Source organism: Tenrec ecaudatus, chromosome X, assembly GCF_050624435.1.
Source record: "Tenrec ecaudatus isolate mTenEca1 chromosome X, mTenEca1.hap1, whole genome shotgun sequence".
Taxonomy (NCBI): Eukaryota; Metazoa; Chordata; class Mammalia; order Afrosoricida; family Tenrecidae; genus Tenrec; species Tenrec ecaudatus.
Window position 1 is genome coordinate 83,302,176 of NC_134548.1, and position 27,657 is coordinate 83,329,832.

Genomic DNA, 27,657 nt, shown 5'->3' on the forward strand with positions numbered 1-27,657 from the left:
ATTGCCTCTAATCCTGCCTCAGAACATCACAGAGATCAAGATTTACCAAACACAGGAATCACAAAATGAAAGATAATTACGTAATACTGAGAATCATGGCACAGCCAACATTAAACATTTTGTGGGTTGGGGATGGGTGGGGTGGGGTGGGGGGTGGAGGTAGGGGCGGGGAATTCAATCCATAACAGGGACCCAATTCTACAGCAATTGCATAGTACTAGGTTTGAACTCGGGTGCCGCACTTTGTAGAAAATGAATCTGACAACGTTTGAAAGGAGTACACAAGTGGTAGGCAGTTCTACAATCTGTAATTACCTGAAAGCTTGAGTCCCCGTTCGCCCACTTGAGTGTCATATCCGTGTGGCATTCGAAGAATGGCATCATGCAGCCCAGCTAATTTCGCCACTGCGTACACTTCCTGAGGCGGAGCGGTTATGTTTCCATACAAAAGGTTGTAGTAAATGGTATTATGGAAGAGGACAGCATCCTGGGGAAAATTTACACACGTTTACACAGATATTCATATATACCTGCTCATTATTTTAAAATCTAAACATAGAGGCATGAAGAGTAAGACATGGCAATCCCTTTATCACCTCCTTTATCCATGGGATCTGATTCCCTTTCTCAGAGGTAGTAAGTTATATTTAATACGTATCATTCTAGAACTTTCAAAAACGCATTTATATGCTGAAAGATAGTTTTGGAATATATGCAGGGCATGATATATAGTATTTTGCAAATTTCTTTATGTAACACCGCTTGGAGCTTGCCTAGGACTGAAAGCACTCATTCACTGCTTTCGAGCCAATTTCAAATCACAGCGACCCTGTAAGGACAGGTTAGCAGTGCCCTCTGGGCTTCGGAGACTTCAAATGGTTATGGCAGCAGGGAGCCTCGTCTTTCTCCTGCAGCGCAGCTAGTGGATTCCAACAGCTAAACGCAGAAAGAACTTATACACTAATATTTTTAGACTGCAAAGCACTCAGTATATTTTTCATGTATGCTAGCATAACAAACTAAAGCAAATGTATTGAAAATGAGCATCCATTTCCTTATTTTCTACCAATCTCTAAGCATTAGAAGTCTAAAAATGTGAAAGGTAAAATAATGAGCCCTCCAGTTTGCATTAACTAAAATACCAAATTAAAATACTTTTTAAGATCATAATGAGGTAGAGAATTTCAGATATTTTATGTAGCACTGTAGTCATTTATATATCTACTATTAATATTAAAAACGTATTACAATGATAGAATACTACAATGAAATCACAGTTCTCTAAATAGGAAATACTTATATTTCTTAAATGCTCTAAAATCCAGAAGAAAGTTAAAAAAACAAATGCTAACTGGAAAATCAGAAAATAGAAAAAAGTAAAATAAAAATTAAGGACCCCATAATTTGAACAGCCTATAGAGTAACTATTATGCACATTTTGATTACAATGCCACCTTTTTTCCTTTATGTACTTTTAATAAGATTGAGATAATCACATTTTGTTTGCTATCTGTCTTTTTGCCAGCAAATTATGAGTATTTGTATGTGACATTTAATATTCTGTAATAATATGACATTTCAAATGGCCCTCTGACATTTGAATCTATGGTAATTGAACCATCTACTTATTGATGGGTAACTTGCTTTCTACCCTTTACTATTATAAGTAATACTGTAACGAATGCTTTTGCCTATAAAAATTTGTTCACATCTCTATTTTCTTACTAAAATGTCTCAGAGAAAAGACTAAAAAATGATGAACGTTTCTCAGGCAGTTGATATACTTGCCAATTTGCTTTTCAGAAAAACAGTCTATTCATTTTAAACAGCTTTGGTCAAATTGGTATTACAAATTTCAAAATCCTGGCTAATCCGGTGTGTGAAAATGATTTTAAGTTGATTGAAATTGCTGAGGCCTTCAATGAAGATGTAAGAGAAAGAACAAGGAAGCTCAGAAGCCAGAAAATTCCACTGAGAGAAAAATACAAAAAGAATGAAACAAAATAATAAGGGAGTGGTTAAGAGGAGTTCCACTGATATACAGCAATAAAACTTCCTAATTCAAGGACCCTGCGATTAGGGAATGCTCTCTAATCTTGAGCAGATGTCAAGGGGGTAAGAACGACCTAAAGAAACCTTCTTGCTCATTGTAATAATAAAACAACACAGCCACTAGTGCCAAGGCAGTTTACTATCACCTAGGACACTGCCGTGACATTTCCAACCTGACTCAATAATGATGGAGCGCAAATGTATCCAAAGTTCCCCTGAAAAAGTATGAATATTCCTCCCCGTAGTTATTACACATTCATAGAAGCAGAATAAATATCTCTGCATCGCACCACCCTGGGTCACCTTGTTCCCACCCCCCAGAGACTATGAAATGAATGCCTGGCTGAGTAAGATGCTGTGCCTGCGTGACACGTCTGAAGAGGATAACAAAGATGTGCATAACTTTACTGACCACGTATATTTTTCCTCTGTAAAGAAGATATTTTATTTAAAAACCCAACAAACTCAATGCCATTGAGTCGATGCCGACTCACAGAGTAATTCTTGAATAGCCCTAGAGAAGGACAGAAATTTAGTGACATGAATGAGAACATGGAATCCCAAGTAGTTAATTCACTTGACATGCAATTTAGGTCAATGTTTTCAGTACATATGAACCATATATTTATTATCAGATTCATCAATGGAATATTAAATACTCAAGGACCCCACACAGATGTGAGGCTTGCTAGAGTTTTTATTATCTGAATTAGGTCATGTGAAAGAATTTGAGAATTTAAAAAATGTCCTCAAATGGATCACACACAGCAACATTTGGATTCTCAAACGAAAGGGATGGGGCAATGTGGCATGTGTCCAATCAGTTGGTGGCCTCTTCAAAGTTACATAGCCTTGTCTGATCCCGTTTTTTAGTTCTTCTCCTTCCAGCTCCCATATTTTGGTACGTTCTCCCAGGGTTTGGGACTATCTTCTCCTCGTGTTCTTAGACTCCTTTGAATTTATTTGGCCCCTGCTTGCTTACTTACACAGTACATACTATGCATTGGGTATCGTACTTAGAGCTGAGGGTATAGTAGTAAATTAGATATAATAATGTAATGTTTTCACCTAATTTATAATAAAAAGCTTAAAAATCAAACAAAAAAATAAACCTTAACATTGGCAGCCAAGATGCTTTGCAAATTTTGAAATTTCATTTCAAAAATTGTTCAAATAGAGTAATTGTTTTCATTTACAGAACAAGTATGTGTTGGACATTGTACGTGGTACTTTAAATGTAATGGCTCTAATACATAACCACAATTCTAATTTATATAAAAAATAGTATCCTCTTGTGAAAGGGAAAGAAAACAAGGAACAACCATAGAACGAGTAAGGGTTGGAGCTGGGGTTTGAATCTGGATGTGTTTATCTTCAAAGTCTTGTGTTCTTTCCACTGTCTTAGGATTGAGAAATACTTGCATTGTGCACATCTTATTTTCCCTTTCCCTTTATGCTATCAGAATTTGATTTGGAGGGTCTAACACTATCCAGCTCATCAGCATTTATTGATTCCTTGAAAACAAATATTCTAGTTACACATGCACCAACCTAATAGTTTAAAAAAAAATACCTGAGGCACGACTCCTATTGCCCGCCGAAGGCTTTCCAGGTTCACATCTTGTATATTTTGATCAGCAAGATAAATGCTGCCCTTCTGAGGCTCATAGAAACGAAATAACAGTCTTACTAATGTGCTTTTCCTGAAATTAAAGATGACAAAAAAATTGCTTAATTCCAATTGGCAGTAGGTAGACCATGTTTTCAACAATAGTAATTATTTTATTATGGTAAAGAAAAAATATTACATTGGGAAATATCAGTCAATGATGTAGAATTTTATGAATAACTAAATTACCCACCCTGACCCACTACCTCCTACAATGGCCACTTTCTTCCCTGCAGGGACTTCAAAAGATATTCCATTGAGGACTTTCTGCCCTTTAATGTATTCAAAATGCACATTATCAAAGACCACTCTAGCTGTCTGTGGTGTGATTTGAAGGACAGGCGCCATTGCTTTGTCCTAGTAGGGATGAGAAAAACAAACTGTGTTACAAATTGTTCAGAACACACTCAGACACATTGTTTAGAACACAATCTATGTTACACATTGTTTAGAGCACATACAGAAAGAAAAAGGAAAATAATGAGGAAAGATGAGATTTATAACCACTTCCTAGCTTGTTTTCTAAGATTTCTTTTTAATCCCTCATTCTAAAGTCAACAATTCTGACAGCTTTGTTTATTGAATATGTTTTATTGGGGGTGGATGAAGATGGAACAATGGTGGATAAGGAAGTAAGAAGAGGTAGGGGGGAGGCAATTACAAATTCTGCATCTTAAATTACTAGCAAAAGGAAACCAAGTAATAAGGTCTACATCTAACCTCCTCCCTGAGTGATGGACAGCAGAGAAGTACGTGAGGGAGACGTCGGATGGTGTAAGATATGATAAAATAATAATTTATAAATTATCAAGGGTTCAGGGGGAGGGAGGGGGAAAATGAACTGATACCAAGGGCTCAAGTAGAAAGCAGGTGTTTTGAGAATGATGATGGCAACATATGTATGAATGTGCTGGACACAAATGATGTATGTATGGATTGTGAAAAGAGTTTTATGAGCCCCTAATAAAATGATTTTTTTAAAGTAAATCATAAAATTTTTTAAAAAGTAAATCAAGTCAAAGTTAAGAATTTCAAGTTAATAAAATTTAGTTTCTGGGTATAATATTCCTTGCTACCATTGTGAGGTTTCTAGACACAGAAGTACAAAGTATAACAACCACTTAATAACAACCTTTCGATATGAGTTGGAATCGACTCGATAGCATGGAGTTTGATTTCTGGATTTGTAATACACATGAAAAACCCAATTTCTCCAAGAAAGAAATTGGTTTATAAACATGGCAGTATAAGAATATTCTTGTAGAATAATCTTATTTAGTAGGATGATGCTCATATGCTTTGTAAAAGGTACTCTATAGATTACTTACTTTAATTGTGGTGTCTACCTTGAGTAGAGTAAACAAGGTGTTCATATCTATGAGTGCTTGTCTAGTCTCTCTATATACAGTTCCCAGAAAATGAAGAGGTAGTGAAAGCTGAAAAAGCAGTCCATTCACCATTACTAGATCTCCAACGGTAAGAGTACCTTGAAATAATAAAACAGTTAGCAAAAGGAAAAAAAACAAATGGATATTTTAGATTAATGCTACAAATGTTAACAATTTAAGAGAAGTTTAATTTCTATAAATTTGGAATACAGTTCAAAATTATACATAAGAATCAACTCTTTCAAACCAAAACCCATTGCCATCAAGTCAATTCTGACACATAGCAACCCTATAGAAGTAGAACTGTCCCTTTGGGTTTCTGATACTAAATGTTTACACGAGCAGACAGCCTCATCTTTTTCCCACTGAACCAGCTGGTGAATTAGGAATCCTGACATTCGAATTAGCAGCCCACACTTCTGGGGTCTACCTTGAATTTTCACTGGGACTCCTTCAAGTAACACTTAGGTCTACTCAAATTTCAAAGCATTTTAATCCCCAATTTAGACAATATAAGGGACTTGGTATATGGTAAGTGGAATAGACAAAAATTTCATCTGTTCACTATATATACAATGCACTATATACTAATATATATATATATGTATATGATGGCTTAAAGTAGGGGTAGAAATGGAAAGCCAATAATTTATTTTTTCTTCCCACGATACTATCAATGTTAATGTGTGGTAAAAGATAAAAATTTTATCAGACTACATATTAAAAATTTGGAGAAAATGACCAGGAACAATAAACCAAATATTAAAGGTCACAATGAATGAATAAATTCTAATTGAGAAAAAATCACACATATTATACACTTTGAGAAGCTTTTCACATGATCAATAGAAAGATGAAAATATTACTTGAAATACTAAAGAGGACTGCTTGCATTTTAGTCCTTTAAACTAAGCATTAAATTAATTACACTACTTTATCTCTCTACAAGATTAAGAAAAATATCGATATTAAAAATATAAGATGCTAACATTAAAAAGTTTATTATGAGAATCAAATTGTAGAACCAGTATACATAGTAAAAGTGGAAATACTTAGCTGGTGGTGCTAAATAAAAGTAAGGATAAAAACAAAACAAACCAGATTATCAAAGTATGAAGAAAACACATTCAAGTACAAAAGTAGAATGTATTTCAAGGAGGTTAAGTTTTTATTGAACATGCTTATAATTAAGATGAATATACATATTCCTCTCATTAATCTTTATTTTTAAAGGTTAAGTAGAACAGTCTAAAATTTTAATAATCGCAGATCCATTACCTGCCATAATTCCTTTACTTGCGAGCACCATTATAGCCGTTAAACCAATACTGAAAATAGTACTTTGACCAAAGTTCAGCATAGCCAGAGTAGAGGTACTTTTCAATGAAGCAGACTCATATGTCTTCAAATATCCATCATATCTCTGTGCTTCATATTTCTCATTATTAAAATACTATAGAATACATAAAATTAGTAACTTTATAGGCAAATATAACTAAATTTTACCATTTTAATTAGCATACTTGTTATCAGACATCATGTGTGAATATAATTCTGTTCTACACAAGGCATTTTTAAAAACGGACTTTCAATATATTAGAGTATGGTACTCCTACAATTTTACATCAACTGAATCAAATGAACCACATTTTAAAAGCCTGTAAAATTCATCCAATAAACTGTTGACTGTCCAGTTAATTAAAACCCATATCTAAAAAGAGCCTTCAATGACACTTCCTTCATACAGAGTTCCTGATTCCCCAAAACCCCAAACAGGTACTTTACATTGCCTCCATTACATTATGTGTTGTCATATAGTTAAACTGCATACGTACCATAACTCTCCCAGTACATAATGACGTTCTGGGACAGCAAGGATTATACATTAATCATTTTTTTTTACTACTCCATCACACCTCTTAGAGTTAAGTGCTTTTCACACAAGAGGCATTCAGTAACAACTGTATTACAAATAATGCACACATAATTCAGAATTTTACAAAATGCACAGCCCCATCATATTGTGGTGTAGTGGTTACGCATTGGGCTGTAGTCTGCATGGCTGACAGTTCAAAATCAGCAGCAACTCCATGGGAGAAAGACTGGGCTTTCTAGTCCTGTACACAATTACAGTCTCAGAAACACACCAGGGTTCACTATGAGTCAGCATAGGCACTGAATTTAGTTTGGTTTTGGGGGCGTGTATCTTAAGTGTGCGCACATAGTATTTCCATGGGCAGGTTATATAAGAAACTGTGCTCATTTTTTTAAAGGAAAAAGGAACACATTGATGACATAATGAAAAGCACGGGGCCAGGTACTTCACAGGTAGCAGAAGGCTCAAGAACTTAATATGCCAGTTTGATTAGCTTGGTCACTTTGACCCAAGATGCTAATCATTCTCTGATTCCTTGCAAATTAATTCAACAGATAAAATTCTACTGGTAGTAAACAAAAACCGAGGAATAAAAGAACTACAATTTCTACATAAAAATAAAGCAATCAGGTACTATTATTTCATCACAGCTGGACTCTTCCTTAAAATCACTTGAGAATATAAAGTTCTGACTTACAGTACTTATTAAATTAAATGGCAGAACAAATAGTGCAGTGTGAAAGGTAGAAGAATATATAATTAAAAGCATTACCTTTACAGTTTCATAATTCAGCAGTGAGTCTATGGCAGCATTACCAGCATCATTATCTGCTTTGTTCATTTCTATTCTAAATCTAGTTCTGTAAGACAAAGATTTGTACAGCCATGATATATTTGCTAAAAGCATAACTAATTTCTGCACCTTGACTAGCCCCTTGGGATAGCGTACCTCCACCTTGTGACTGCCACTGTGAATGCTGTGTACGCACCAAGTGTTCCAAGGGCCACCAGGGCAAACTGGGCACCACATTTATAATACTGGAGGAGGCAAGAGGCAGAGAGAGAGAGAGAGAGAGAGAGAAAGTCAGTCGATAATATAACATGGGAACTTGTAGGCAAAATATCTTAATCAAAGCTAAGTTCTATAACTAAATAAAACTCACTGAGAAAATAAAGCAAACCCTAGAAAAATTTACTTCATGTACCAAAGGAAGAAAGACAAAGTTCCCTTGCCACATTAATTTCAAAACAAAACAAAACAATATTTGCCACTGAGTTGACTCTGACTTTCAGCAATAGAAAACCAGCTGAATTTGACTCATGACAACCTCATGTTTATCAGAGTTGAACTGTGCCCCATAGAGTTTTTAATGGCTGTATATTCAGAAGTACATCACCTGGCCTATCTTCTGAGGTGCATCTGGATAGACTTGGATTACAAACTTTTTAGTTAGCAGTTGAGAACATTAACTATATGCAACACCTAGGGACTCCTGACACATTGATACTACCCTTAAATGCTAATATCAAAATAGTAAAATAAACCTAAGAAGGAATAAAGAATATCCATTTCATTATGTTGCACATAGGGTTGCTATGAACTGGAATCCAATCGATGGCACCCAACAACATACAATTTTAGCTATAAAATATAAAGTTGCTTAAAATGTTAAGAATGGTAAATAGAAATGTGGATGTACTGAGCATACGAGACTAATGTCATACACAAAAATATCTGCTAATAAAAATTTTAAAGCACAACTTAATGGCTATTTGTAGAACTGGCACAGTTCTTCACAACTGTAAAACAATAAAAATGTCGACAGTCCCTTGAATCTTGTGGTAGAGAATGTAAAAATAGTATAATCTTTCTGACAACATGAACATTTTATTTCAAATTTATAGGCATAAAGTAGCACAAGAGCTTTAGACACTTAATACCTATTATGAGAATGAAAACATAAATGCTTGTTATAAAAAATGTTTTACTTACCAAAATACCACTGACAAGAGTCACTTCAAATATGATGGGAAGCAGATTAAATACCAAAGCACTCAGAACAAAACTGATGCCCCTTGTTCCTCTGTCAATAGCCTTAGATAAAGCTCCTGTCTGCCTGCTCAGGTGGAAACCAAGATCCAGGTTGTGAAGATGGAGAAAGACATTTTTGGCTATTCTTCTAATTGAATTTTGGGCTACCTTGCCAAATACTGCATTTCGAGCTTCATTAAAAAAGGCAGCACCGGCTCTTGATACACCATCTAAAAATACATTTCAAAAAGAATGGAATATAATAATATTAGAACCATAGGAATATAAAAATAAATAATTCAATTGCTGACTATATCACAGGATAAAACAAAGGAATAAAAAGTAATTCAGCCTACTAAATACTATACCTTTCCACCACAAAAGATTCCTTACAGTGTTATTTTTTCCTCAGAGATTCTAATATTCAATGTCTTTTTTCCAATTAAAATATTTTAAAATAAACAATAACCCATGTGGCCTTATTGTAGATAATTATATAGTACCTATTAAGATTTTGTATTCTAATATAATTCCTAAATTAACAAAATTAAAATGAAATTGAGAACCTGAAAACTCAGTGCCTGAGAAAGCACTGATGTCCCCCGAGTCTCATAAAATGTCACTTCTAATGCATTCAGAGTGTTCTTCTGAAACTGTAGATGTGTCTCTGCTACTGAGCAGATGTTAATAGAGTACAAACAGCATATATATGTATAAATTATTTAACTATTTCCTATGTTAAACCCAATAATAACAGGAAAAAATAACTAACCTTACTGGAAAAGTATCTCTTAAAAGGAAACTAATTATATAAGCAGTGGTTGTTATGAATTTAATATTTTATACCTGTTTTCTAGAGGAAGAAAAATACATCTGTTATCAGGAAATTTTGGAAAGTATATCAAAGAATTAAAAACCCTCACATAAAACAATAAATATCCCAAATTCTAATTTATGTTATGGTGAAAAGGCCATCTGTTCATGTATGATAAAATCTTCTTGTAAAAAGTCAACACATGTAGACAGGTTAAAAATTCACATACAGCCAATCAAAACTGTCACTGCCATGGTTGCAACTGTACTTGGTGCATCACTCAGGTTCAGCATGCTTCCCGACATCTGGTTGAGGCTGTCTACAGCATGCTTAAACATAAAGGGAACCACAATATTCATGGCCTAAAAACATAAGAACAGCAACTAATCATAATATGCAAAATACATGCCTATAAACAAATATTGAAATAAATATTTACAGTAATATGTAGATATTAATTACTATTTACTGATACTCAAACCATTTTCTTAATTTATAAAGAGAACATTTGGCAATGGGAGAGCTGTTACTACAGGATTCTTACAGCATATTAAATGCCATTTAAATACTGACAAGATATGTAGATTAGTCGAATGTTTCAATTTTCATGAAACCATGCCTAGCTGTTAAAAAATGTTCCCTCTGTCATATGAAATTCTAAAGAGTTTATAACATACATAGAAAACTGCCTAATACTGAATTTATTGATATGTTTTCCTATGCTAGTAAATCCTAGGAGGATCTGTATCATATATTGTTTTTTGCCTCATACTAAATAAAATGTTTTGTATATAGTAAGTATTCAATAAATAACTGTTGAATAATTTATTCAATGAAATAACTGTAAAACTTATATACAGAAACACAAATCTCAAAAGCCATTTTCCAGTCTGATATGTCAGAAGCCTGAAAGTCATTACTCTCTCCTCGCAACAAGGAAACCATGTTTGGTAAGGTATAAAAGGGCAGTGAAAAGGGGAAGTCCCTCAACAAGATGGACTCACACAGTGGCTCCAACAATAGGCTCAAATATAACAACTGTGAGGATGGCTTAGGTCCAGGTGGTGTTTCATTCTGTTATATATAGATAACATAATCAGAGAGACAGAAACTCCAAGATCAAATAAAAATTCTAGAAATCAAGAAATCTCAGGACTGGATGGCTGTCAGATAACAAGCATGGGAAGATCCCCTCAGCAACTCACAGAGAAGGTCTACCAGGAGGGATAGACTGCACTTCCTGGCAGTAAGAATCTCAACATAAAGCTAAGTAGACCGATTTTCTGAAATGGGAGAGTAGCAACGTCTGCTGACAGTTTACTATTGACAAGCAGCACGAGCTGCGGTGGTCCAGACACAGCTCATTTCCTGGTCCCTGAGGTAACCCAATCAGCTAATTCGCTTACCTCAAGGGCCCCTGGAAGATGGCTCTGTGTGACCAACTTGGTGCCAACATAATCCGTACCCGAGCTTGACGTCCTCTTGTTTTTTCTCTCCCTTCCTCCTTCTTTGCTGCTTTAGTCTATGATGCCCTTCCACCACCACTAAGCCATTTCTTCCCTACACAGCATACATGTTCATAAAATAATACTATGAAAAAATAGTATCCCAAACCCACAAGATGGTTTTATCTTTTACTTTATTTGATTTTCGTACTCTTGTTTTATTATGATAGTTTCATACTTTTGGAGTTTTGTCTCACTTCCTTTTCCAGGAGCCTCATTCTCCTGAGAATCCCTCTGGGCAAAAACGGGTAGTCCTTTATGTCTTGGTACACTCACAAAACAAGTGCCTTTAATAAAACAATTTCCCCTCTAACTACATTGACATGCCCACATTCATGTTGTCATAGCAATAGAAATTAGTGGACACATGACTTGGCCTCTGTTGTTCTTTGTCTCTGCATCTTCACCCATTGTCTCTTTCAGCTCGCTTTCTTTTTCCTTGTGAAAAATGTTTCAGTGAAAATTATAAATTCTGATTACCCCTCTTAAAATACATTTCCGCATTATTTACACAATTGTCACTCTATCCAGTCAGCCGCTAATTAATCCTATTGTTGCTTTTATTTCACTCTTGTTCTTCTTCTCTACCACTTCCCCAATTACTTATTTCTCTGTTTCCTCTACCTTTCCACTTAAAAATTTCCAGCTCCTATTAGACCTCTTCCATGTCACTAAAGAGAACCAACTATCTCTACATGACCCAGCAGTGCATACATGACGCCAAGGAAACAGCAGTAAATCACAGTAACCAACACCCCATCTAAAAAAAAAATCACAAAAATCAAATACAAACAACCAAAAATCACCCAAACTCAATGGAGTACTCTGAAGATGGGGCCATGAAAGTACCAGATACAGAATTCAGAATAATAATGTTTGTGTCCTATCTGGAAAGCACTCATGAGAACAAGAGAAGAAATTGAAAAACTAAAATATTTAAACCATAAGGGATCCCAGAAGAAAAACATAATGAGATAACAGATTTATGTAACAGAGTAAAATATCCGAGGAATAGAAAGGAAACAGGTGAAAATGCAATCAGTGAACGCAAAGACTACAGTTAACAAGTGAAACAACAACAAAACAAGAAGAATCAGAAGGAAGTGTGATAATACTGACACTATGAAGAGAAACAACCTGTGTTTCATTAGAATACTGGAACAAGGAGGGGAAAATCTAGAGAAAATAGCACAAGAAATCATAAAAGAAAATTCCCTTAACGTCATACAAGAGAAAGTAACTATTGAAAAAACTGAGAGCACTCCAAAGAGGATAGATCTCAAAAGAAAAGTACAATGATACATTGTAATCAAACAATCCAATTTAGAGGAAAAGGAGAGACTCATGAGGGCAGAGAGAAAAAAGAACAGAGAAAAACCAATAAGGATAAGCTCAGACTTCTCAGCAGAAATCAAGTAGGCAAGATGACAATGGAGTGACATACACAAAATCTGGAAAGAAAAAATAAATTATCCCTCAAATAGGAGGAAGAAATAAAGATATTTCCAGACAAGGTAAAACTAAAGGGATGTGCAACAAGATCAGCATTACAAAAATAAAAACTGGATCTCTATAGGCAGAGAATCAGCATTGCTCCAGGAAGATGATCCATAATATTCTGTACCAGAAATTAACAAGGATGTCTCTCAAGTGAACCAGAGGTTGATTTAAAAAAAAAAAAAAACAAAGCATAGATTCAGGAATGGATTTGGGACACGCACTTAATCCTCGCTCTCATCTAAGAATGATTCGTTCTTATGACTTGGCCTTGTTGTGTCTAGAAAAGATCAAGAAACCCACACAGAACTTTAATGAAAGTAATAAGCCTTTATTAGCCACCCCTAGTGCTTAAAGAGGGGAGTTTTTACTGTGGAATAAACAAGGCACAAGGGCAGGTGGCGTCATGCTATATGGGAAAATATGAACTCAAAAATAAAAAGGGGGGTTACAAGCAACATCAACGACTTCAAAATAAATGCAATGGGTCAGCCATTACAAAAGGAATTACATTTGTTACAAAGTGACTACACTAGGGTAAATACAAAATGGCTACACTCAGGCTAATTAATACACTATAGCTACATTGTTAAATTGGCTACATTTAAGTTAACTACTACATTATGGTTAATTAGGGTTAATTGTGGTAGATTACTTCAGCTCTGCTTGATACTTGCTCTCATGAAGGAATCACAGAAGGTATGGGTGCTACAGCAAAATGTGGTTAAGTAATTACATAGTGTCCAGCTATCAGATAGAATAGCATCTGGGGTCTTAAAAGCTTCCTTCCAAACAAGCAGTCATGTAAATGAGACGTCATCTAATCCCACATGAAGAAGCATAACAACATGAGTGATCAGAAGATTGTAAATGATATAATCCAAATCTGAAAAAGGGAATAGTATCAAAACTTAAATTGTGAGATTCTGGCATGCAGAAAGCTATGGACAACAGTGAAAGTCCATAATATATTTGCAATAATTACACAGGAAACAAGCCTGTGGTGATTTCCGTCTAACCATAATTGAGGGATGGGAATAACCTGGTTATCAGACAGAGAGTACTGGAGAGATGACTATAGAATAAAATGATAAATCTAATTTTAATGGTTAAAACCTTGTCACTTGATATCTCTTCTGATACAATTTGGGCTTGATCTAGATTTTGATATTTTCTGTGCGGCTTTTCTATTTTCCATATTGGGGTTTGTGGTTTGTCTCTTGTATTTTGTCATTGTTGGTAGCCTACTTGAATCTCTGTATGTATTTTTCTATGTTTTTCAGTATAATAAACCCAAGATGGGTGAACCTATACACACAAAAACTAGAATAAGAGGTCTTGGGGGGCAAAACACAGGAAGTTAGGGGAGTATAGGGGAGCTGATATCAAGGAGTTCAAGAAGGAAGAAAATGTTTAGAAACTGACTGTGGTAGCAATTTTACAATATTGCTTGATGATTGAACTTTGGAATGGTTATGATGTCTGGATTAGCTCCTAATAAAATGGTTCGGGGTTAAAAAAAATAATGTTCCTTAGAGGAAAGAATGGTAAGACTTTGTCTTATATACTTTAGACATGTTATCAGGAGAGACCAGTCTCTGGAGAAGGACATCATGCTGGTAAAGTGAGGGGGTTGCTAAACAGAGGAAGGCCCTCAAGGAGATGGACTGGCACAGTAGCTGCAACAACGGGCGGAGGCACAGGAACAATTATGAAGATGGCACAGGACCAGGCAGTGCTTCATTCTGCTGCGCGCAGGGTTGCTATGAATCGGAACTGACTAAAAGGCATCTAATAACAACCACCATTTATATAATCACCAAAAATATTAAATACTCCAATATAAATCTTGCAAAATATATATAGGACATATATGAGAAAAACGATAAAACTCTTGATGAAAGAAATCAGAGAATACCAACATAAATAGATAATCCATGATCATAAATAAAAGAAGAACATAGCAAACCAAAACAAAGCCTGTTGCCATGGGGTTAATTCTGACTAAAGGTGACGTCATGTTTTACAGAGTAGAACTGAGCTTCACAGGGTCTTCTTGGCTAAAATCTTTATGGGAAGAGATCACCAATCCTTTCTCCCATGGAGAGCTAGATGGGTTTGAATCATCAAACTTTAGGTTAGTAGTTGAACACAAACCTACCTAGGAAGATTCAGTGTTTTAAAAATATAGAACAGGCTTTTGCAACATCATCTATTATAATCATCATAATCCCAACACAACATCAACATAATCCCAATCAAAATACCAGAAAGTTATTTTGTAGACATTAATACATTGATTCTAAAGTTAACATAGAATAGCAAAAACCCACAATAGTCAATACAGTATTGAATAAAAGGAACAAAGTTCAAAGACTAGCACCATCCAAATTTAAAATACACTATATAATTATAGTAATCCAAACTGTGTGGAACAGAATAGACAAATAGATCAATATCAAAAAAGTGAAAGGCAAGTAACAGAGCAACACATATAGAGTGGAATGATTTTTGATAAAGTAATAAAGGGAGAAAAGATAGTCTTTTCAATAAATGATGCTAGGAAACTAGGCATTCACAAGCAAAATAAGAAAAAAATCAAGCTAGCTCTAGTGTTTACACTTTCCATAAAAACTAATACATGTTATTATAGACCTGAATATAAAAAATAAAATTGTAAAACTTCTATCCTAAGAGCTAGCTCCTATCCTATGTATTCCTGGGTCCGGCAGTGACTTTTTACATATAACACAAAAAGTGTAATCTATAAAAAACAAAACTGATAAACTAGACTTCATTAAAATAATTTATAAAGTGATAACTGGGGGCGGCTGATACCAAAGGCTCAAAAGAAAGTAAATGTCTAGAAAATTACGGCAACATATGTACAAATATGCTTGTCAGTACGTGTCAACTATCAGCATTTTTAAAATATTTCAATTCTTAAGGAAGTTAGCTTAGACCTAGATTTTACACTTTGATAATGAATGTCACCAAACAGCAGAAATCCACATTTTGATGGACTGGAACTGATTCTAAAAATAAATCCTAATACAAATGTCACTAAGGCTCTTCTCTCCAGCAAGCTTAATTAGTCATGCTCTACCCAGTTCTCTTTAATTAAAAAGAAAATCCAAGGGGACAAAAATCTACTTTTAACTTGCCACTAATATACTTTCATTCAGATAATAAAGGAATAAAGGTCAATTAACTCATTCTGCTTCAGGAAAAGGGGGGTCCTAAAAGCTGGCAATGCTCCTGTAAATGTAGTCTAACTTAACTCACGGGTCTTAATTAAAAATATTGTATTATTTTCCTTGTTATAGCAACAAGCAAGCCATTAATTAATCCTATTACCTTTGCACCAGCCAAAAAACCCAGGGAAATGGCAACTCTGGCACGTAGGTCAGGCCTGTCCTTTGGCCACACGTAAGAAAGCATTGCTTTTATGATTTGCCGAGTATCAACATCTTTTAGCTGTTAAAAGAGAAAACAAAGCAGTGAGTAAATAATCATTGCCGTTTGACCACAGTTCTATAATGTGGAATTAATAACTATTCAAGATACACAAAGTATTACAAATAGAACTTTTAAAAAAAACTTTTAATCTTAATCGAGGACCTGTATCTTTTAAGCATCAACTACTTGGTTAAAAAAATTAACTCATGTAATAGCTTTAAAAAGCTAGCAACTTCTCTTAATTTCAACTATAGACATGTCATAATGCCAAAAAATTATTCAGTGAAACTGGAAGGACAAGTTATTATAGTGTTTAAAATCTACTATGCTATCCTAAAACTACATAAACATAATTAATATTTCCCTATTACCGCCTTTGTGGTCATAAATGTTACATACCGTATATACTCATGTATAAGTCAAGTTTTTCAGCACATTTTTATGCAGTTTTTGTGGTAAAATTAGGTGCCTCAGCTGTTATTCGGGCTGGCTTATACTTGGGTATATAGTCCTTTTAAGCTTTTTACCAATATTTTCATTTAAAATACAGTATTTAATAAAGTAGAAAACAAGATGTTGACTATATAAGGCCATTAAACTTCAACAAAATTACAAAAGTTTTCATTCATGCTTAATATGACTTACACAAAAATCATCTTCTTCTTTTAACATGATCCCCAAGCAACATTCCCACTGAACCTTTACACTTGCTCCACTTTCTTATACTTCACAGAAGGATTAAAATACTGCCTTCTTCAACCAAAATCATACCAAGACTCCAGAAACTACTATATCATTATTAGTTTTGGTGAAACAATTCTCATTGGAAAAGAGACAAAAATATGAGTGTAAGTCAAAAAGTATTACTACAAATTTATGCTGTTGTTAGGTGCTATCAATAAGTGCCAACTCACGGCAACCGCACGAAAACAGAATAAAATACTGGCCAGCCCTGAGCCATCCTCCCAGTTGTTCTTATGTTTGGCCCATTGTTAATGCATCTTTTAAAGGACCTTCCTCGTTTTAGCTGCCCCCCCCCCTTCACTTTGCCAAGCATGATGTCCTTCTCCAAGGACTGGTCTATCCTGTAACTTGTGGCAAAGTGCGACAAATTCTGCCATCCTAGTCTCTAAGGAGCCTTCTGGCTATATATAGTTTTCCCAGACAGATTTATTTGCTCATTTGGCAGTCCATGGCTTTCAATATTCTTCATCAACACCATAGTTCAAGAGCATCAATTTTTGTTCAGTCTTCCTTATTCAAGTTCAAACGCATCCATTTTTCATTGGTTTCCTTATCCAATGTATAAATTTCACATGCACATGAGGGGATTGGAAATACCATGACTTGCATCAGGAGCACCTTAGCCCTCTAAGTAGCATCCTTGCTTTTCAACACTGTAAAGAAGTCACAGGCAGCAGATTTACCCAATGCAATCCACTGTGTGGTAGCTTCGCTGCTGCTTCCATGAGCACTGATTTTGGATCAGTGTCAACCTTTTCTCTGTTTATTATGGCATTACCAGTTGTGAGGATTTTCAGGGGGGGGATTCACACTGAGTTGTAATCCATACTGAAGATTGCGATCAGGTGTTTCTGCTGGTTGCAAGTGTTATAGCCTCAAGGTTACGTCACCAAAGCTGGAGCACTGGCTGCTCAGGCCCTGAGGGTACATGGTTCCATTGGCGCTGGCAACTGGAGGTGGCATCCCTACTGACAACGAGTAGGCAACAGGGCTGGAGGAAGGTCACGATGGCTGTTCGCAAAGAACTGGAGCCATACAATCGGTTTGCTCCGAAGGCAGCTGCAGGCTCCAAAGAAGACCCTCATTTCGTTCCCTACAACACCAACAAGTGAATCGTGGGCTGCATCTGTGAAGAGGCTACCAGTGCTGTCATCTGGCTTTGGCTGCACAAAGGTGATGCTCAGTGATGCCCTAACTAGAACCCATTAGAAGCTGGTGCTCCACTAGTGAGCCCCTGCACGGACTCACTCGAAACGTTTTCTTCTTGTTCATAAAGACACGCTATTGTATTGGCTCCTTCTCCTGCCTCTACCTCCCACCCCCCAAAAAAGGCTTCAATTCTAGATCTTCATCAGCAAGTGCTTCAAATACTTTTCAGCATCTGCATATCTTGGGTTGTTAATAAGCCTTCCTCTAATCCTAATGCTTCCTTGTTCATCTAATCCAGTTTCTCTGGTTATTTGCTCAGCATACAGATTGACTAAGTATGGAGAGAGGGTACACCACCGCCACACACCTTTTTTGATTTTAAAGCATGCAGTACTCCCTTGTAGAGTTGGCACAGGTCCCTGTAGATCTATGTGCAGGTCCTGCATGAGCACAAAGAAGTGTTTCAGAACTCTCATTCTTCCCAAGGCTGTCCACAGTTTGTTGTGATCCATGAACATAAGTAAACGTCTTTGCAGAACTGTTTCCAGGCAAAATCCGGCTGACACCAGCAATGATATTCCTGATTCCAAAGTCCTCTTCTGAATCTAATCTGAACCTCTGGAGGAGCTGCTTGTCAATGTATACTGTAGAAAATGTTGGATGATATTTAGCAAAATTGTATGTGATATCATAGTATTGTTTTACATTTTGTACATTCTGCTGGGTCACCTTTGGAATGAATACGAATATGCATCTCTTCCAGTCAGTTGGCCAGTTAGCTGCCTTCCAAATTTCCTGGTATAAACGGGTGCTTCATCAGCTTGTCGAAACACTCCCATTAGTAGCCAGCCCATCAATTCCTGGAGGCTAATGCATTCACTACAGCTTGGATTTCTTCCTTCGGCACCATTGGTTCTTGCTCATATGCTGCCTCTTGAAATGGTTAGTAGGTCTTTCATGTACAGTGACTGCGGTGTATTACTTTCATTTCCTTTTGACACTTCATGCATTATTCAATATTTTGTCCATAGAATCTTTCAATATTGCAACTCAAGGCTTGAATTTTTTTCAAGTTGTTTCAGTTTCAGATATGCTGAGCATGTTCTGCCTTTGTGGTTTTCTTGTTCTTTTTTTTTTTTTAACATGGAACGCTTCACGAATTTGCGTGTCATCCTTGAGCAAGGGCCATGCTAATCTTCTCTGTATTGTTCCAATTTTAGTATATGTGCTGCCGAAGCGAGTACCTTTGTGGTTTTCTTACTCCAGGTCCGTACACATTTCATTATGATATTTTACTGTTTTCTCATGCTGCCCTTTGACATTTGCTGCTTAGCTCTTTGACCTCAACACTTCTTTCATTTGCCTTAGCTATTCTACTATCGAGGGGAAGGAAAGTTTCAGAGTCTCCTTTAATATCGACCTTAATATTTTCTTCCTCTCCTGTCTTTTAAATGACCTTTTGCTGTCTTCTTGTGTGAATGATGTTATTGAGGTCATTGCACAGCTTATCAGGTCTTCTGTCATTTGAGTTTATTGTCTCAAATCTGTTCTTGAGATGTCCTCAAGGTCATATTTTAGCTGTCCATGGACTTGTTTTCATTTTCTACAGCTTCAACCTGAACTTACATCTGAGCAATTGATCGTCTGTTCCACAGCTGGCCTCGGTTCGCTTTTAGATTCTGGGATTGAGCTTCTCCATGGTCTCTTACCACAGACATAGTTAAATTGATTTCTGTGTCTCCCATTTGGAGAAGTCCACATCTCCTTTAGTATTATTGAAAAAGGTATTTATAGTGAAGAAGTTGTTGGTCTTCCAAAATTGTTTCAAGCTATCTCCAGCTTCCTTCCTTTCTCCAAGACTGTATTTTCCAACTACTGTTCTTTCCTGTTTCCAACTTTCACATTCCAGTAGACAATAATTAACAGTGCATCTTGACTGCATGTTTGCTCAATTTCAGACTGATATCATTGGTAGAATTTTTCAGTTTCTGAATCACTAGCTTGAGGTGGTATATAGATTTGGAAAAAGTAGTTGTATTGATTGGATTTCCATAAATGCAGATAGACATTCTATCAGACAGCATTGTATTTTAAGATACACCTTGAAATATCCTTTTTGATGATGAATATAAAGCCATTGCTCTTGGTTATGTAATTTTTAGCATATGATTTTCTGGTTCAAAATGGCCAATACCAGTCCACTAATGCCTAGAATATAGATCTCTGTGCTTATGTGTGTTTAGATCTTGGTGTGTTCTATTTCACTTTTAGCAACTTCCAATTTTCCCAGATTCATACTTTCCATAGTACAAGTTCCACTTATTAATTGATGTTTGCAGCTGTTTCTCCTAATTTTGAGTTGTGCCCCATCTGCAGATGAAGGTCCCGAAGGCTTTTCTCTATCTCTGACAAGGTTCTGTTTTCCTTAGTTAGAGTTTTCAGTAGCTAATTTCTCTGAAGTGGACAGCCCACTCCTTCTTCATGGTCTATTCTAAGTCTGGAAGCTCTGCTGAAACCTGGTCACTTTGGGTGGTCTTGCTGGTATTTGATATGCCAGTGACATAGCATAGCAGCAGCACACAGCCACCATAGTATGACAAACTGACAGACAAGCAGTGGTACAAAATCAAAGAAACATCTATTAAACAAAAGTATCAAAGTGAGAAGCTATTCTTTTCCCTCCAGCTCCCTCACTGCCATTGAGTCCATGCTGACTCATGGCGACCCTACAGACCTGACCCTCTGAGTTTCTGAGACTGTAACTCTTTATGGGAGTAGAAAGCCCTGTCTTTCTCCTGGAGAGTGGCTGGTGGTTTCAAACTGCTGACCTTGAAGCTGGCAGCCCAATGTGAAGCCACTATGCTACCAGAGATTCCTCCACCTAGGTCTATATATATATTTCTAAAGAAGGGAATTCCAAAACTCTAATAACTCTTCGTCCAAATAGTTCTGCATATATATAACACATGAAAGCATCAATTTTGGCAAGCTTGAGGGATTTAAAGTTTAATCCTTTTCAATGTTCTTTGGGCTTGGGAAACAAAGAGAAGTCTGAAGGGGCAAAATCAGTGCTGTACGGTGGATTAGGTAAGGTTTCCACACAAAATTCCCATAAAGCAATTTTGTTATGCTCCCAAAATGAGTGGGCGCATTGACATGATAGAAAACAACTCCTTGGCATAAACTTCTTTGGTCTTTTACTCAGCAATGTGGTTTTTAATTTTCTTCATAAGTCTTCATGATTACCCTGTGTTCTTTGAGCAAATCTATGAATAGTACCCCATTGAATTATGAAAGCAAAACAAAACAATAACAGCTGCCATAACCTTCTGGTTGACCTCTGTGCCTTGAATGTAACAGACCAAGCAAATCCCCTTGGAAGTCACTGTCTTGATTGGACCTCTTTTAAAGGCACCCTAACAAGACTAAGGCACATGTATTACTAAGAACTTGTCTTCAGCTATCCATTGATCATAGAAACATACTTAAACACATTTTGTTTGGAATAAACCCATGTATGTGCAAACTGGAACTCTAGTACCTTCTGCCCTTGAGTCAATTTCTCCTCATAGCAACCCTGTGGAAGTAGAAATGTTCCCAAGAGTTTTCAAGGTAATAAAACTCCTCTTTTTCCATGAACAGCTGGAAGTTCAAATTGATGAACTCAGGTTGAGCAGTCCAACAACTAACCCACTATGCTACCAGAGCTCTTTGGAAGCCTAGTATCAGTCCTTTTAACATACCCATGCAAAAACTATTTTTGAAAAGGTATTAAAGTAAAAATATACTTCTCCTTGTTGGTGAGGATGTATGAAAATTGGTGCTCTAATGGAAAAGTCCATTAAACCACCTTCCTGAAAAGTAATTTGACAGTACTTTAAAAATTAGCCCGCCATTTGATTCAATAATGCATCTCCTAGAAATTTATATTAAAAAATATTTGAGAATAGCTCAAAGTCAAATCAATTTTCCCTTCTAAAATCTTTCAATTTCCACCAGCAAGCAAGTCGATTATTATTATTATTTTAACCTAAAGCAGTACAATCACCTCCTGCTTTTCCAGCATTGAATCTGATCCCTCTCCAGTTAGTTCACTCTGCACTACACAGCTGCAAACTAGTATCAACTGATTTCTAATGTAAACCTAAACAAATTGGAATAAACTTCATCTAGAATGCTATCCCTGTAATGGGAAATTCAGAAGATGTACAGATAGCCCTTTCAGACGCCTGATATTTGAGATTACATTTACTGCCAGGACTGTGACGTGTGACATACATTCCAACTAGCATGATTAGTCACCATTTTTGAGCAGACATCTGCTGGTTTTATTCTGCTCAAAATCCAATGCGCAAGAAATCTGGTTACTATGTAATGTGTATGTTACCCTTGTTTTCTAATGTAGAGATGTTGGTTTAGTTCATCCAATTTTTTTAAGTTGCATCTGTTCTGGTTTCACTTGCTGGACCATGACTGAACTAGAAGAACTGGTTGGACCCTTGTTGCAATCACTATCATTCCCAGCTTAAAACTTGGTGATGGCACCCTATCAGTCTTAGGATAAAGACCATCTGTAACATGATGTAAAAAGGGGGGCTTAAAAATTTAATAGAAATTTTGCACTATCTTTTAATTCCATGTTTCCACAATTTTTTGGAAGACCCGCCAGTATAAGGCTCTGCTTGGTATGGTGGATCCTGCCTAAATCTCCACCAATGTCTTTTTTTTTTTTTTGCAATTTAAAAAAAAATCTTTTTATTGGGGCTCATAAGGCTCTTATCACAATCTGTACATACATCAATTGAGCAAAGCACCCTTATACATTCGTTGCACTCGTCACTCTCATAATTCACCTTCCACTTGGGTTCCTGGAATCAGCTCGGTTTCCCTTTTTTCCCCCCATCCCCCTCCCTCCCCGATCCCACCCCTGGTCCCTTGATAGTTTATAAATAATTATTATATCTTATCTTACACTCCCCGGCATCTCCCCTCACCCGCCTCCCCATTGCCCATCTCCCAGAGAGGAGGTTACACATAGATCTCCGAGATCGGTTCTCCCTTTCTACATGCCCTTCCCTCCTGGTGTCACCACTCCCACCGCTGGTGTTGAGGGGTTCGTCTGTCCTAGATTCCCTGTGCCTCCAGATCCCCACTGCACCACTGTACATCCTCTGGTATAACCAGGTCCGCAAGGCAAGGTAGAATTGGGGTCATGATGATTGGGAGGGGAGGAAGCGTTCAGGAACTAGAGGAAGGTTTTTAGTTTCATTGTTGCTACACTGAACCCTGAGTGGCCCATCTCCTCCTCACTACCCCTCTGGAAGGGGTGTCCAGCTGTCTACAGGTGGGCATTGGGTCCCCATCATGCACTCCCCCTCTTTCACTCCACCAGTGTCTTATACTGCTGCTTTCTGTCCCTGTTGATGCCTTGCTGGCTTTCTTACAATTCCTCAAATATATCATAATTCCTCTTGTCACAGGGCATTTATACAATAATGGCTCTTAGCGGAAGAATCTTTATCTCTGATATGCCCTCCCTACCATGCCACCTTTCACCTAGTTAACTGCCAGCGCAGTAGTACTTCAGCAGTGAGGCCTTCCCTCACCATAATCATTTGCTATATTCCTTCAAAGAAGAATATCCCAAGGGGTGGGAAGGGAGGGCAGGGTTCAAGTAGAAAGCAAATGTTTTGAGAATGATGAGCGCAACAAATGTACAAATGTGCTTGACAAAATGGATGTATGTATGGATTGTTATGAGTTGTATGAGACTTCAACAAAATGATTTTTAAAAATGAGTATCCCTTTATTTCAGAATATCAAATTTAGTTATATCGACACACCAAGAAACTTAGTCAGGGTTGAGACAGGCCTATATCTGCATCACTCCTTGAATATCAATTCAATGATAGCTTTAACTGTGTATTTCATGCTTTCCCTGGTGGCATAGTGGTTGTGCTGCTAACCCAAAGGTCCTAAGTTCAAAACCACGAGCTACTCCTCGGAAGAAAGATGAGACTTTCTACTCCCACAAAGTGTTACAGTCTCTGAAACTCACAGGGCAGATCAACATATCCTACAGGATTGCTCTGAGTCAGCATCAACTTGATGGGAATGAGTTTGGATTTATGATTTGGTTGTAACCGTATCAAATACATTGACTAAGATATAGTAGACAGCAATAAACATTTTGAATGACGGAATGAAAACTTTAGCTACATTTTTTCTCTAGCTGTTTAAACGGGAAAAACATTTGGAAATCACTTAAGTAATCATCAATGATGGACAATTTATAAATAAGTTAGAGTGAACAAGTGTAACAAAACATTTAGAAATAAATGCAGTATAACAAGAAACATGTTGAAAGTTTAAAAAAACAGTGGAATACAAAAGTTATTTTTGGTAGGAAAAAAATCAATTTCTTTAATAAATTTGCATGTGCCTACGGGTGGAAAGTAATATCCCTAAAAGTGTGAATTTCAGCAGCCATGAGTTGGTGCAGTCATGCAGAATTTTTTTTCATGCAGAATTTTTTAATGTTCTCCTATTTGCATTTTCTGTAATTCATATATAAGAAAAAGAGTAATTCATTAAAGGGGAAAAAAGTGAAAGGTATATTTCTACGGCAAAGAATGGTATCAGAATATAAGAAACCTAAGATAACATGTTATAAAATACAGGGTGATTTTATATGATATTTTGACTATTCCATAGGGCTCAGTACACTGCTTTCCTAGTGCCTCTTAGTCATTTCATTGAGTAAAAAGCTTCAAGTATAGAATGTTCATATTGGGGCTTCCTAGTGTTGTATATATGTAAATGACAAAAACACAGTCAGTTCTTATTGCTTTATTTTATCAAAAACATGGTCTGGTAACTGAGAAAGCATTTTAAAGGGATAAATATGGTTATAATTTTAAAATTGTCTTTTTCAATTGAATGATCACTAAATAAAGTAATTTAATACACGATACTACAAACTGGGGCATTTCAACCATTTCCCCATTTCACAAGATTTTCTACTTATGTTTCTTGACTAATGACAAAATGGTTCTGTTTCTGCATATCCATAAAACATACTCCCTTGTCAAAACGTTCTATAACATAGCTCAGAATTTGCTCAATAAGAAACATAGAAAAGTTATGGCTAAGAATAAGAAAATTAATGTCACTTCACTTAACAAAATGTTTTCTGAAATTGTGCAACCATGCATTATGATTCCATTAACCTATGAAGCAAGTGATTTCAGTTCTAATTCTGAGAAACTGTGAAATTTAAAAATTGTTATCTTTTTAAAAATTAGATCAGATCAAAAAGATTTTAGAGACTAAGACACATTTTTAAAGAATTTTAACAAATTTATTCTTACTGTATAAAAATAGGTAAACCTTGTGACCTCAAACCAAATTACAAAATAAATCATTTCAAAAGTACATTATTTAATTCATACTGGATACCCAATAGTAAGCTGAAAAACAAACAGGTTATCCAAAACTAATAGACCACATTCTTGAGACTCAGATGCCACCATCACATCCACCAATCTTTTTACTTCAGATTAAGCGAACAAAAATAGCAAAGATTTAATATAAAATCATGCTCTTTAAAAAAAGAGTGGGAAAATTAAGGAAATTGTCAGAAGGATGGTGTGGCAGAGTGAAACTTCTTTATATGGCTTTTCTACCCAAATCTCTCTCACTAAATAACTGGGTGGGACTATGCAAAGAGGACACATATAATATTAATATAAAGAATTGGTCCGTTTTTATTACCACCTCCCCTTGCATCCCTCCTCCCAGCCCCAGCCTACCGTCCGGCAATGCAGATGCATCGTCTTTGAAGCAGTACAGAGTGAAACCCTAAGGGCTTGGATAAGCACGTCCAAAGGCTCTGTTTGAAGCTGAGGAGGCTGTCAAAACCAGATGTATCAAAGACTGTGGCAAAGAGACTCCGAGGCAGTGCTGAGAGTATGAGGTACTTTCTCCTCCTCTGGCCAGAGACTATGGGACCTTGAGACAGAGCAACAGGTGGGCTAGCTTTTGGGCCCAAAGAACAAAGGCTGAGAGACTGAGGCCCAGAGAAACTTGGCTGTTGGTTAAAAAGAGGTGTTGCTATGGAACAACGACGGTATCCTGCCTGAGTTGGCTGAGTATTGTCTATGAGGACAGTGTGGTCACTGCATCGAATTACTGAACCCAGCATAGATGATACAGTATAGTGTGGGAGGAATGGTTGGTGTAAGACTAAGTAAAGAAGTATTGACCATGGAGCTTTGTGACCCTTGTGCCTCATGGCACTGGGGAAGCCAGAAGAGGTAAGATATGTCCACCTCCATTGCCATTCATACCAAATGGTAAGTGAGGCTACATAAAAAACACTGTCTCAAGAGTAATGATGTGATAGGGTGTGTGTGACGGTGGGGAATCACACAGGGATCTAAGTACAAGAAGTTTTTTTCAAGAATCAAATTTTAGCTGTCACCAATGATTAGGATCTTAATAGTTGTTTTTTTTTTAATTCTAAAACTGTGAATTCTTTAATATTTATCATTTTCACAGTAAGCAGAATTTAAGATATTCTAAAACTTTAATTATGATGACTACATCATGACAATACAGCCCTCGAAAATATAATTCTACAGAAAGAATAATTTTAAAATCCTGCAAAGGTAGGAGCAAATTTACTTTCCTTCTCTGCTAGTGGGATGTACAATTTATATTGCTGTTGTTAGGGGCCATCCCATTGGTTCTGACACATAGGCACCTTCTACACAACAGAATGAACACTACTCAGGCCTGCATCACCCTTACAATCATTGTTACGTTTCAGTCCATTGTTGCAGCCATTGTTAATCAAAATAATTCAGGCTCTTCCTCTTTTTCACTGACATAGTTTTTAAAGCATGATATCCTTTTCCAGGAACTGATACCTCCTGATAACATGTCCTATGTACATGAGACAAAGTCTCACCATCCTTGATTCTAAAGCTGTGTTTCTTCCAAGACTAATTTTTTTGTTCTTTTTTGTTTGTTTGTTTGCTCTTCTGACAGCCCATAGCATTTCCACATTCATCATCAACACCATAATTCAAATGCATCAATGTTTCATCAAGCTTTGTTACTCACTGATACAACTTTCACGGGCTAAACACCCTCAAATTTAAAACATAATTAGAATTGGAATTTCATGCTTCATTAAAACATAAAACTAGGATGGGGGGGTGGTGAGGGAAAAATGAGGAACTGATACCAAGGGCTCAAATAGAAGGTAAATGGTCAGAAAATAATGACTGCAACATATGTACAGATATGTTTAATACAATTGATGTATGGATTGCTTTAAGAGCTGGAAGAGCCCCCAATAAAGTGCTCTCTTAGAATAAATAAAAACTAGCACAATGTTGGCATGCTAAATAAAAGTTAAGCACTTAGCTGCTAACCAAAAGCTAGGTTCCTTGAACCCACAAGATAT

At 36.4% G+C, this 27,657-nt stretch overlaps 1 protein-coding gene and 1 non-coding gene across 2 annotated transcripts in view; both read right to left on the reverse strand.

Annotated features, from left to right (window-relative positions):
- ABCB7 (ATP binding cassette subfamily B member 7) overlaps positions 1 to 27,657 on the reverse strand; it is a 134,773-nt gene that overhangs the window by 16,979 nt on the left and 90,137 nt on the right. Inside the window, exons 4-13 of the mRNA XM_075538876.1 lie at positions 16,191 to 16,310; positions 10,061 to 10,193; positions 8,979 to 9,247; positions 7,935 to 8,023; positions 7,758 to 7,845; positions 6,388 to 6,562; positions 5,050 to 5,207; positions 3,915 to 4,078; positions 3,626 to 3,755; positions 316 to 487 (exon numbers count right to left, since the gene is read on the reverse strand). Of these exons, the coding sequence (XP_075394991.1) occupies positions 316 to 487; positions 3,626 to 3,755; positions 3,915 to 4,078; positions 5,050 to 5,207; positions 6,388 to 6,562; positions 7,758 to 7,845; positions 7,935 to 8,023; positions 8,979 to 9,247; positions 10,061 to 10,193; positions 16,191 to 16,310 (1,498 nt within the window). The remainder of the gene's footprint in view (positions 1 to 315; positions 488 to 3,625; positions 3,756 to 3,914; positions 4,079 to 5,049; positions 5,208 to 6,387; positions 6,563 to 7,757; positions 7,846 to 7,934; positions 8,024 to 8,978; positions 9,248 to 10,060; positions 10,194 to 16,190; positions 16,311 to 27,657) is intronic.
- LOC142435212 (U6 spliceosomal RNA) lies at positions 19,323 to 19,429 on the reverse strand. Its single transcript, XR_012781316.1, has one exon. It is a non-coding gene; the product is annotated as a U6 spliceosomal RNA (small nuclear RNA).